Genomic DNA, 12,631 nt, shown 5'->3' on the forward strand with positions numbered 1-12,631 from the left:
GGGGGAGGGAAATGGGAGGCGGTGGCGGGGAAGAGGCAGAAATCTTTAATAAATAAATAAATTAAAAAAAAAAGAGTGAGTCTCTGATTCTTTTGCCTTCTCTTGGGGTTCTTTTCCCTCTGTTTATTTGCCTTGTCCAAATTTGATGTGACGGTTTTTGCTTTACCTTGTATTTTATTTTATTATGTTTGTTATCTCTTAGAAGCCTATTGTTTTCTAAAGAGAGACAGAAAGGGGAGTAGATCCAGATGAGAGGGGAGGTGGGAAGGAACTTGAAGGAGTAGAGGGAGGGGAAACTGTAAACAGAATATATTGTATGAGAAAAGAACCTATTTTCTATAAAAAAATTAAATTAATTCTACATATTAATTCATACTAGCAACTTTAGCTTATTGATTTTTTTCAAGGAACTATTGAATACTTCTGCTATCAGTGAACATCTCTTAGTAAACAACAGGGATAAATTCATAGAAATTATTAAAATGAGTTTGGTATAAGGGTTAAATAAATATGATTAATTCAATGAGATCTATAATTGAAAACATGTAGCAGGACAGTGAATATGACTTAGTAGTCATGAGTCTATCATACCTATGTTACCTGGGAAAGTTGCTTCAATAAATTTTTTGAATTCTTCTACTTTATCTTCATTCTTAGCAATATTGATCTTTACTGTTAGAGTGTACACATGACCAAACCGCTTTCTGACGTGCTGGGGGCTGCCTAGGCATGTAAACCTCCCATTTACCATGATGGCCAGCCTCGTACAGAGTGCCTCACATTCTTCCATTCTAAGAAGAAAAAGAAAATATTCTGAGGAGACTCTTTCAGAGAATAAATGGAAATAGCTAGGGTTGGAACACTTAGCACTGGAAGCCTTGGCACTACAGGTGGTCACGACTAAGATCATATGGGACAGGGACATTTGGAAGCTTACAGCAGGACATACCTAAGTCCTCATAGTCCTGACTGAAATTTATTCCATCCTACACCCATTGCAGCAACTTCCAGTTTCTAACCAAGCTTCCAATGGCTCTTACCTGTGAGAAGTTATGATGACAGCTTTACCAGTCTTACAGATCCATGTAACTGTGTCCCACAGCAGATGCTGAGCTACTGGGTCCATGCCAGTAGATGGCTCATCCAGGAAGGCAACTGAAGACTTTCCCATTAGGGCGATAGCAGTGCTCAGCCTACGTTTGCTTCCACCACTCCATAATGTGAAGAAGAAAGAGTAATATATGTTATTAATTCATAGGATTGTTTTTACATGTAGAATTCTGTGATATGATTCAAACTGATGATTCGTGTGTGTGTGTGTGTGTGTGTGTGTGTGTGTGTGTGTGTGTGTATCTCCATGGAGATATAGGGACTTTTTTTTAAATACAAAGATTGTTCTGAAACATGCAAAAGGCTAACACCATCCAAGTGGGATATATTGTTTTCCTGATGTCTGAGCCTTGGCAGAGAGCTAGGTTGTTTCACAGTCACTATCTCCATGTGCCAGAGAGGTAGAAATGGGCTTTGTGGGCATTCACTCTAAACAGAAAACGTACAGGATAGGTCACTTATACAACAACACAACGTCTCACCTGTATGTGCAGATAAGCTGGTCAGCAATGGGTTCCAGGTGTACTGAATGAAGAAAGGTTTCCACATACTCTTTAATGTCTTGCTCTGGAACCCCCCACAGCCTAGAGTACATGATCAGCAGTTCCCGGCCTGTCATGTGGTTCAGCACAGATTCGGATTGAGGACAGTAACCAATTCTTGACCTAATCTGAATCAAGAGGGTAATTATGAGCAGTAGATCCTTGTCAGCTATTCCACGGAGTCTAAATCTCAAAGGGATGAGGTATAAGACGTGAAACTGTTTAACTCTCACTACTAAAAAAATCTGATACTTCTACAACTTCCACTAAGAATGGTTTGCTCTTTCGCCTTCAGCATCTTTTTACAGATGGAATTCAATGAAGTAAAATAAGGTATCAATATCACCAATAGCTGGATATATATATATGTATTTCTGTATATATATGCACACACATATAATGTATATATATATTCATATTACTATGATGTGCCTCAAAAAGGCCTTTGTTTGAGTGTTTAAGAGACAGTGAGCATTGTTAATATCCTTATTAAAGTATTTTGTTTACAGCAATGGTCCAGTAACTTCTGTCAGATCAGCTCTCTCACAGATAGGAATTATAAGCTGCCTCTCAATAACACATATACAAAGTAAGTAGGAGTATATATTTTTATGTATTTAATAAAGTTAATGCTAAAAGAATTAAGCTAACATATCACTTCATAACTAATATGGAGTAAAATTTATGTAGAGTGTGAATTCAGCCATTTCAAATGCCTGTTAAAATACTTAAAGGAATATAACAGAATTAAAACTCTCCCAATGCACTATTAATAATACCTAGGATATAATCTAAAATTAGTTGGCAAAAGATGTATGCACATTACCCACACTTCAGTGAGCACAGTAGAAACTGGCACTCAAATAGCCATAATACTGGAATAATCAGATTCAAATTTGAAAGACACTCTTACAACTATGTTTAAATGAGGACAATGAAAAGTTTGTCATTTAGATAAGTAAGAACACATGACAGAAAACAAAACCACGACAAAAAAACAAATGGAAAATTCTAAGCTAAAATTTATGTTTGAGGTTGGGGAGGTGGCATAGTTGGTAACATGCTTTCCACTCAAACCTGGGGACTGAAGAGCAGACACTCAGCCCTCACATAAAAAGCTGGGCATGGCAGTAGTGGGGCCAGATAGATCCTGAAGGCTTCTAGGAAATCTAGCCAAATGGTGAGCTCCAGCTTCAGTGAGACACTGCCTCAAGAATTAAGGTAGAAAAATGACTGGGGAAGATACTTGACATTGACCTCTGACCTTTCCAAGCACAAATATGCATCTGTATCCACACACGTGTACATGCATACAAACATGTACACAAAAATAAAGTAATTATGTCAGGAAAAATAATTAACATGAGGTTGGATGTAATTTGAAGATGAAACAATATAAACTAATCATCATGTGTATGTCTACACTCATTTAAATAGAAAACATGTAGGAAAATAAAGAGAGTCACAGAACCTCTGGAATGAGCATATGTAGAAACAGGACCTAGGAAAAACAGGCAAATGTGTACTTTTATTTTTGAGTGTCTCTGACTTGAAGAATCATAAGCAATAGGGAAAATATTAACAATTAAGAAAAGTATAAAAGATACAAATAGACTATTTATAGGAAAGTTATTTAATTCTACTCATAAGAAGGAAAAAGAAAGAAAAACTGCTCAAATAGCATTTTTTAAAATGGACCACACCAAAAAAAAAATTGAAAAGATGGGTCAAATAATCCGTTGTGGTAAGTGCAGGGAAAAAGACAGTGTGCATATTCATATCCAGGGAAAGCAGTCTGGTAAGGTTGAGAAGATGGTGCATGGTACACAGCCAGATCCCCAATACAATGGAGACAGACCTTTATAGCTGACTGGATGTCAGGGGGATTTGTAGAATGACAGTGGTTACTGCTTTTACCCAGGAAGGACGTAACAAAGTTAGGAACAGAAGGTATGAGAAGAAGGACTTACGCAAAGTTAGGGACAGAAAGTACGAGACTTGCTAACTGCACACCACTTACATTGGTTTCACCCAGTCCTTCTTTGTTCAGTTTTGCTGGTATGTATTTTTAGACTCTCTGTCCTGCTCTAGGTGCTGAGTTACAGCTTTGTCTTGGCTATCTGCTGACACCCCAGGTCTAATTTTTCACTTTCCCTTGGCTGCACAGGTAGCTTTCTTCAGACCTGTGTATGCACTTTATCTCCACACCTGGCTTGTCTATGTGTCACACCACTGTACCAGGCTTCAGAGCACTCCACTGGACACTTAATGGGTTGAAAACACCCAAGAACACCAGTCAATTTCTTTCTTAAAAGTTTATTTCTTATCTTGCTTGAGAGAGAAAATTTTATCCAGATTTTCCCTCTAAATTTCCAATTTTCATTTCTTCTCCAGTTCCTTTATTCTGTATTTCAGTGTTGATAATTCACCAAATAGAGTCCATATTCTTTCTATTGTACACATTACTTACAGACTATCTCATTTACTTCCACAGTTTAAATTTCATCCATATTTTGATAAACCCCAAATTCATATCACTTTCCTATCGCGGGTTCATACTGTGAATTGCATGCTCCCACTTAGACATATCAGAGATGCTCAAGATCCAAATGCCCTCCAAACATAACTCTCTCAAGATATTTATCGTCTTGGTGACTGGAGTCTTCACCCTCAGAAGTTCAACATAGAAACCCAGGCACCATCTTCCTTTCCTTTTTCAAAACTTGCATCCTCATAGTGCTGAGTCCTTTCAGTCCTTTCTGTTCTCACAATCATTTTTTCTAATTAGTTGTGTTTCAAAATTGATGTCAGGGCAGGTTAGCTGCAAGAGCGGATCTCCTCCAGGTCTATCTATTTGTAGGCACTCAGTCTTTGTTTCACCGGAAAGGGTACTTTCCTGCCCTCAGACTCAGCATGGCCAGGGAGTCTTTCAATTCTAAGAAATGAGGACTTATGGATCATGGTTCTTAGCTTCCCTCCCCTGTTCCTTAAAAATTTGCCTGTCTGTCTCCTCCATCAAGACATGAAGTCATGGACTAGGGAAAGAAATACCTTTCTTGGATTTTTGGTGACACTCTGGCCATCGATCAACGCGACTCCAGAGGTGATAGTCTCGATTCCGGTCAGCATTTTAAAGGTAGTAGTTTTTCCAGCTCCATTTAATCCAAGCAATCCAAAGCACTCCGACTTCCTGACTACAAGGGAGATATTTCTCACAGCCTCAACAACAGGGCACTTAAAATAAATCTGTGAAAGTTAAAAACAAACAAACCGAGACACTGGTCATGAACTACAGAGCTAATCCCTCAGACTCTGAAAGCTGACAAAGGACACTCTCGCCAGAGTCCTCTCCCGTCCAGGCCTCTGCAGAACTGCAGTGTACCAGTACTGCTACTGGTCAGTTAAAGGCAGGGGAAAAGCTTAAACTCCAAGGCCAGGAAGTGGCATTACCTTTGTAACTTCACTGAGGACCAGAGGGGTGTGCTGGGACGTGAGTAGCAGTGTGTGAGCTTTCCTTCTTTCTTCCTGTATGCCTTCGTCCTCCTCTTCTTTGCTTCCTAGGTCAGACTCTACAGCCTATATTTGCAGGACAAAGGGTACACATGTGGGCACTCTATAGAGAACTGGTTTAAACCAACAGATTTAAGAGCACTAACTTGTGGGTTTAATATCAAAGATATGAGGAAATAGCGAGCAGTTTCTAAGACCCTTTCTCTCCGCTTCCTGAGCTTCCTGAACTCTCACGTACAAACAGACTTCTGGTTGGCTCCGGTTTAGAAGAGCAGGGACAGTCAAGGAGAGTCAAAGACAAAACTCTATGAAACTATTGTTCTGAACATTCTGTAAGAGCCAGGAGCAGGGGCTGACTCCAGGGCGATAGTGATTTCTGCACACAGCAGGGCAGCTGCACACACGGACTCCCAGTAGGTGTGACAACACGCACAGGGCCTGAGCAAGATCAATCCAGACAAAAGCCCAGCGGGAAGTAGGGGTGGGGTGGGAGCAAAATCCCAACTCTAGCTGAGGAGCGTTTGGTTGTTGATAGCTTCAGAGAGAGGGAAAATTAACTTTCTTTCAGGGTGAGATGCCCTGGTAGGTGGTCCAGACTCCAGTGGAAGACTACACATCCAAGAATATTTGGGCAGCACACATTGGACTCAGTAGGCTTCAAAAATAAAAAGAGGGCACAAAGTTGGGTGTGTATGGACTGGGGGCTGGATCTGGGTGGAGCTGGGGAAGGGGAGGAATTATCATCAAAACACAGTGTATAAAATTCTCAAAGAATGAAAAAGTTTCTATATTTAGAGTGAATAGCATGTTCTTACTAGCATAAGGACAATCAATTTCAGTTGTAGCTAGTCCAGGAAGAATGACTTATTTCCTAGTGGACTAACTCAAGCTAAGATATTTACCCCTCAAACAAGTCACAGGTCTCTTTTAGTGTAATCAAATAACATTTTCTTTAACAAGTAATAGAAATGAGAAAATGTACATTTTTATTTTCTGGCTGAATGTTGCACTTTATTTAAATTATATTTAAAGTCTAATTAGCTACTTACTTGCCTGCTGTTTCTGAATTTGTTGTAGAAATAAAAAAGAATGTTACGAAAGACCAAGTTCTTCAGGTTCCAGGAAACAGCCTCCAGGCACAAAAGCAAGAGGAGAAAAACTAAACCCATGGCAGCCAGCATGACCAGAAACTTCCCAATGCCGTGCTCTCCAAAGCCATACACATTATTCTGAGTATCTGAGGACAAAAGGGACACAGCTGCCTTACTTAAAACCAGCACAGCATTTGAAACAGTGCCAAACAGTAAGACATACAGGAAGAAAATGATCTTCTGTCATTGGTTATTTTCAGACACTCATGTAACCAAGGCTGGTCTTCAACTTGCTGTGAGTTGAAGATGGTCTGAAATTCTTGACCTTTTCTTTTTACCTCCCAAGTACTAGGTTCATAGGTGTGAATGTGCTCAAGATGAATTTTAAGTTAGATTTAAGAATTATAGGATGTATCAAATAAGTAACTTGTTATTTTCTTTGATCTTCCGTGATGTGGTTATTTATAGTTGTTATAAAAGTTGATCTTTTATTTATTTTCCCTCTAGCTTTTCTGTTGTCCATTTTGGCACTGAGGATTGATTCAGGGACTCAGTCATAAAGCCAGTGCTCTCCCACTAAGCTTCACCTGGCCCTTCTGCCAGGGTTAGGGAGACAATCTTCCCTTACATGTGATGAACATCTGACCTCATTCTTTTCTGCAAGGCTTATTGCTTGCCCCACCCTAGCTTTGCAGATGCTCTCCCTCCAGCTCCTTATATCATGGAACACCATCATTCTTGAAAAGTCTTCTCTTAAGGTGTATGCATATACAGTATAAATTTCCCCTTGAGAATTTCAGTGCAAGCTATAATTTTTGTTATGTTGCTTTTGTTTTCATTCATCTATTTTCTATTTCCTCTTTTGATTATTTTCTTGAAATTATAATTATTTAAGCTTGCAATTTAATTTTCATATACTTATTAATTTCTAACATTCTTTTAGTGTTAATTTCTAGTTTCATACTATTACTGTTAGAGACAATATTTTATATAATTTTGGTGTTTTAAAAGTATCCAGACTCATGGGTTAAACTGTTATCCTGGGGAATATTGCATGTAAGACCTATTCTGCCATTCTTAGGTTGGGTGTTCTTCATATACTTGCTAGGTCAAATTGGTTTAAGGCATTAATCATGCTTTCTGTTTCCTTTTAGGATAGCTTTTTATCTAACATCGAGTATGGGGCACTAATACTGGACATAATGGTGCACACCTTTAAATTCAGCACTTGGGAGGCAGAGACAGGCAAATCTCTGTAAGTTTCATTGAGGCAAGCCTAGTCTACATAGTGAATTCCAGGACAGCCAGAGCTACAAAGTGAGACCTTGTCACAAAAACAAAACAAAACAAAACCCAAAGCAAGCAAACAGAAGTATGGAGCAGCAAAGTTTTCAGCTATTAGTAAATAACTATCTTCCCTTTGGTTCTACATTTTGTTGAATTTTAATATATTCTTGATGATGTGACATATTTATCTACACAAAAATTTGCTTTTATATCTCATAAAATTTGACATAAGATCTATTTTGCAGCCGGGCGGTGGTGGCGCGTGCCTTACCAGCACTTGGGAGGCAGAGGCAGGTGGATCTCTATGAGTTTGAGGCCAACCTGGTCTATAAGAGCTAGTTCCAGGCCAGGCTCTAAAGCTACAGTGAAACGCTGTCTCAAAAAACCAAAACCAAACCAAAACAAAACAAAAAATACCAAACAAAACAACAACAACAAAAACTCAGAAAAGATCTACTTTGCTTTATATTTGTATACTCAATGAAGTTAAGTCTCAGCTTTTATTTGTATAGAATTTTTTCTATTTTATTTTTAACCTACTTGTATCTCTGTATCTAAGTATCTTAAAGACAGAATATACTTGAACTACTATAAATTCTGAATATGTATGGCTTTTGATTAGAGAATTCAATTCATTTATATGCAAAGTATTGATAGTGACTTGTATCTGTCATTTTTTCATTTGATTTCTATGCCATATCCTTTTTGTTCTTCAGTCCTTCAATTTTTGTCTTGTTTTCTATTGTTTTGTTGTTGTAGAACAGTTTGGTTCATTTCTTTGTGTGTGTGTGTTACTTTCTTAATGATCACCAACAGGAAACTGCAACCAACATGATTTTCGTTTTAAAAAAAGACTCGGTGTGTGTGTTTACAGGTAACTGCAGAGAATGAAAGTGCGGGATTCATGTGGAAGGTGGATAGAGAAATGGACGGCTGTGAGCTGTCCATTGTGGGTGCTTGGGATTGATGGGTCCTCTGGAAGAGCAGTGTGGGTATCCCTCAGGGCTCAGGTTGCAATTAACATTAAAAATTATGCAAAAAATTTAGTTTGAATTAATTTCAAATTACCTTCAATAGCATGTACACTCAGTTATCATAGTTTTATAAATCTTCCATCATGACCGGGCATGGTAAGTCATGCCTGCAATCCCAACACTAGGGAGGTGGAAACAGGAGGATAAGAAGTTCAGGGCCATCCTTGTCTACACAGAGAGTTCATTGTCAGCCTAAGCTACATGATAATATGCTGTATAGAACCAAAAACAAAGCAAAACAAAACAAAAACAAAAGCCTTAAAGCAGAGCAAAGCCAAAACTATCCCTTATGGTATTGTTTTCACAGATCATAGTTTTAGATACTGTGCAACCACTAGTATAGACTTTAATTATCGTTATAGTACCAGTTTTCTAAAATGCTTCAGGGAAAACAAGCAGATATATTCCAAAATGCAACAACATTTTGATAGCTGCTTTTGTGTGTGTTTTGTTTTGTTTTGAGACAGGGTCTCTCTCCATAACCCTGACTGTTCTGGAATGCACTATGTAGATTAAATTTGCTTATTATCTAATAACTTTTGATTTCAGTTGATTTTTATTTAGCTTTTTTTTGGTAGAATATTATACTAGCATAACATTTTTATTTATTTGCAAATATCTTAATTTTCCTTTCTTTATTGGAATAATATTTTCTTTGCTGGATATAGAGCATTTGGCAGTGGGGTTCTGGACTCTTTAAGATACATTTTTTGCTATGTTTCATAGGTTGACTTCAAACTTGGAGTCCTCCTGCCTCAGCCTCCCAAGTGATAGTGTATGCCATCATACCTGGCTGGATATGGAAGTTTTGATTTTTTTCCCCTCCATTCCTTTAATTGGGCTAGCCTTTGCTTTCTGGCCTCTATGCATAGTTTCCAGTGAGAAATAAGATGGTACTTTTTTGGGGATCCTTGGAGCCACATCACTTCTTGTGGCAGCTTTCATAGTTATTGTTTTGTCTTTGATATTCGATAATGTTATTTCAGCATTTCTCATTGTGGAATATTGAGTTTATTCAGATTGGAATTAAGGCTTTTGGATAAATTCATTCATGTATCTTAGATACCTTTAAATGTTTTTAAGATTTTCTTACCCTGCTCTCTTCTCTCTTTTCTTAGGACTCTGATGATACACAGTGTGAGGTAGTTAATAGGATCCCACAAATTGCCAAAGCTCTCTCCATATTACCTTCTTTTTCCTCTTTGTCCTCTTACAAAGCTCCTTCATTTTCTGCCAGTTGCAACATTCTGCTGAACACCCCAAGTGGAGTCTTGGCCTCTGTTCTGTGTATTTCCATCCTGAGGCTGCTGTTTATCCTTGTATAAGTACTCACCTATAGTGGGGTCTACATTTAGCAAGGGCCCATTCTCCTGCTTTCCTTTAATTTTTGCCTATGGTTTCATACAACTCTGGGTTGATTTAAGACAGTTGATTTAAAGTTGTAATAAGTCCAATTTCTGTTCATTTATTTTTAACCTATGAAGGTTGTTTATTAGTTTAACCCAAAGGCATTTTTGAAAAGTAGGAAGATTATGTTTAATTATCATATGCTTATGATCGTCTCCCTTGTCTCTTGAGCTCTTCCCCCCCCCCGACTGGTTTTGGTTTTTGAGACAGAGTTTCTCTGTATAACAGCCCTGCCTGTCCTGAAACTCACTCTGTAGACCAGGTTGGCCTCAGACTCACAGAGCTCCACCTGCCTCTTCCTCCAAAGTGCTGGGATTAGAGGTGTGCCACCACACCTAGGGTCTTTTAATTTTTGTGTGGGGTGGTAATTGACTGTTTTAAGTTTTACTTGTTTATAATGCTTTATAAACTACTATTGAAAAAAAAATTTACCTTTATTGTGTTTTGTCACTGAATATTCCATTATATTAGTGGTCAGATATTGATTTGACAGTATAATCTCAAATGTTTGGGGACAATAAAAAAGGAGGGGAAAAAAGCACTAATGTGTTAAAATTGGTTGTGAGTTGAAGTCATTCCTCTAACACTCAAGTAGTATTTGTATAACCTCTGGTTCTTTACTTTTTGCTCACACCAAACTTAACTATCTCATAATCTAATCAAAATAAGATTAATTAGGTTCCAATCCTGGATCTATGTGGTACTTTCTCATTTAAAGTATGACCTAAACAAATTATCTTTCATTCCTATTGTAAGCATTGCAGCTCAGATTTCCATCCTGGCAGTTGAGAGCTAAGGAATACCACAAAGTCACCACAAGCATCACAGCTTATAGCCCTGCTACAAGGAGAAATTTCCTAAGTGCAAGTGTAACTGTTCTGCTCTGGCAGGGGATGGTTTTCCCAGTGAAGCTGTTACTTTCTGCTCTGGAGAAGCGGTACAGCTCTGCTCTGCTACCAAGAAGTGGTACAGTTCTGCTCCACCAGGGAAATTTTCCCCAGCGAGAGTGGTACAGTTCTGCTTGGCTCCACTCCGCTCCTCCACTCTGCGCTGGTGGAAGTTGATACAGCTGGGCTCTGGGGAAAATGTCATGCCACACAAGTAACCTCACTAAAGAGATTCACTGAGAAGAAAGAATCCAAGAGGGTGGCTGTCTCAGCAAACTCAACAGGGTATAGGCTTTTGAGGGGGTGTTGGAGCTTTCTAGGGAGGATTTGCATTGGTGGATTTTTGTCTTCTGACTCTGGTGTAATTCAGGGATTGGTGTAATTCAAGACATGGTCCTGGGGTCGAGTCAGGGGCAGGGATTTTTTTTCCTTGGCCCTTCTCACCCGATCACACCTTCTTCACACCAGTCCTTCCTAGACTCTCGTGTGCCCTTTTTTTCTTGACTACGTCTTGACATTTACCCTCGGTGACTATAGTTACTCTGCATCTTTAAATTCATCTAGAGATGTTCAGAAAGCACTCACAGCACTGAGAAAGACCCCAGGGTTTTGTCAGTGGCAGCCCCTGAGTCGCTCTCTTAGGCATTTACTATACTTACATAAACCACAGTTCTTGGGAACACCATCCGTACTCTCTCTCTGCCATCTATAACCATGAATGCCATACAAGGAGTGAGAAAAAGTAAGTGGATAGATGAAATGTCAATAATACGTTTTGAGCAAACATTAACAGCAGCTTCTTTCTTTATTAAATATTTCCTTTTGTTTGTTTTGTTTTTTTCTTTTGGAGTCAAGGTTTTTCTGTGTAATAGCCTTGGATGTCCTGGAACTCACTTTGTAGACCAGGCCTATTCCTGCCTCCCCAGTGCTGGAATTAAAGGCATGCACCACCTTGCTCAGCCAATATTTCCTTTTTTTAAAAGAAGTTTTTAATAAGGTTCATTAGCTTGCAGAATTGCAATAAAGTTAATTCTTGAAGTCACTGCCATCTTGCATTTTGTTTCAGTGGTGGTGGTGAGAGATATTCTTGAGATGACCACTGTACCATTTTTTTGTATGGATTTTTAAAAACATTCCTGCTAAGTATTCTAGTGATACACCTGTAGATTAGATTAGAATTGTTTCATGTTTTCTTTTTTAGTGAGTTACTTGTGTACAGAAAAAATAATGATTTTTGTATATTTGGCTTTGCACTATGCTACTTTGCCAGAGCTAAATGTTTTATGGTAGAGTCCTAGGTGTGTTTTAAGTATAGGATGGGTTGACAGTTATGAGATAACAACACATTTTCCTATCAGTTGCCTTTAAATTCCCTACTCTTGCATTATTCTGGCAAGACCACAAGTACTACATTAAGTAAGAATAGCAAGAGTAGATATTTGATCCATGAGTTATTCTTTTAGAGGAACTACTTTCAATTTCCCCCATTTGTTAAAATGCACAGTGTAGGCTTGTCATATATAGCGTTTATTAGGTTGAATTATGACCCTTACTTTCCTACTTAAAGGGATGTTGAATTATGTCAAAGTTTTTCTGCATCCCATGTTCCTCTTTTTGGGTCTGGCTTACCTCACTCAAGATAGTGTTTTCTATTTCCGTCCATTTGTATGCAAAATTCAAGAAGTCATTGTTCTTTACTGCTGAGTAGTACTCTAATATGTATATATTCCATACTTTCTTCATCCATTCTTCCATTGAAGGGC

The 12,631-nt window shown here is 38.4% G+C and overlaps 1 protein-coding gene across 1 annotated transcript in view; it reads right to left on the reverse strand.

The window, feature by feature from the left end:
* LOC101981274 (ATP-binding cassette sub-family A member 3-like) overlaps positions 1 to 12,631 on the reverse strand; it is a 143,975-nt gene that overhangs the window by 13,904 nt on the left and 117,440 nt on the right. Inside the window, exons 22-27 of the mRNA XM_005351176.2 lie at positions 6,212 to 6,399; positions 5,103 to 5,228; positions 4,704 to 4,898; positions 1,593 to 1,780; positions 1,041 to 1,211; positions 601 to 791 (exon numbers count right to left, since the gene is read on the reverse strand). Coding sequence (XP_005351233.2) covers positions 601 to 791; positions 1,041 to 1,211; positions 1,593 to 1,780; positions 4,704 to 4,898; positions 5,103 to 5,228; positions 6,212 to 6,399 — 1,059 coding nt within the window. The remainder of the gene's footprint in view (positions 1 to 600; positions 792 to 1,040; positions 1,212 to 1,592; positions 1,781 to 4,703; positions 4,899 to 5,102; positions 5,229 to 6,211; positions 6,400 to 12,631) is intronic.

The sequence above is a fragment of the Microtus ochrogaster genome, chromosome 8 (genome assembly GCF_000317375.1).
Source record: "Microtus ochrogaster isolate Prairie Vole_2 chromosome 8, MicOch1.0, whole genome shotgun sequence".
In the NCBI taxonomy this organism is placed as follows: domain Eukaryota; kingdom Metazoa; phylum Chordata; class Mammalia; order Rodentia; family Cricetidae; genus Microtus; species Microtus ochrogaster.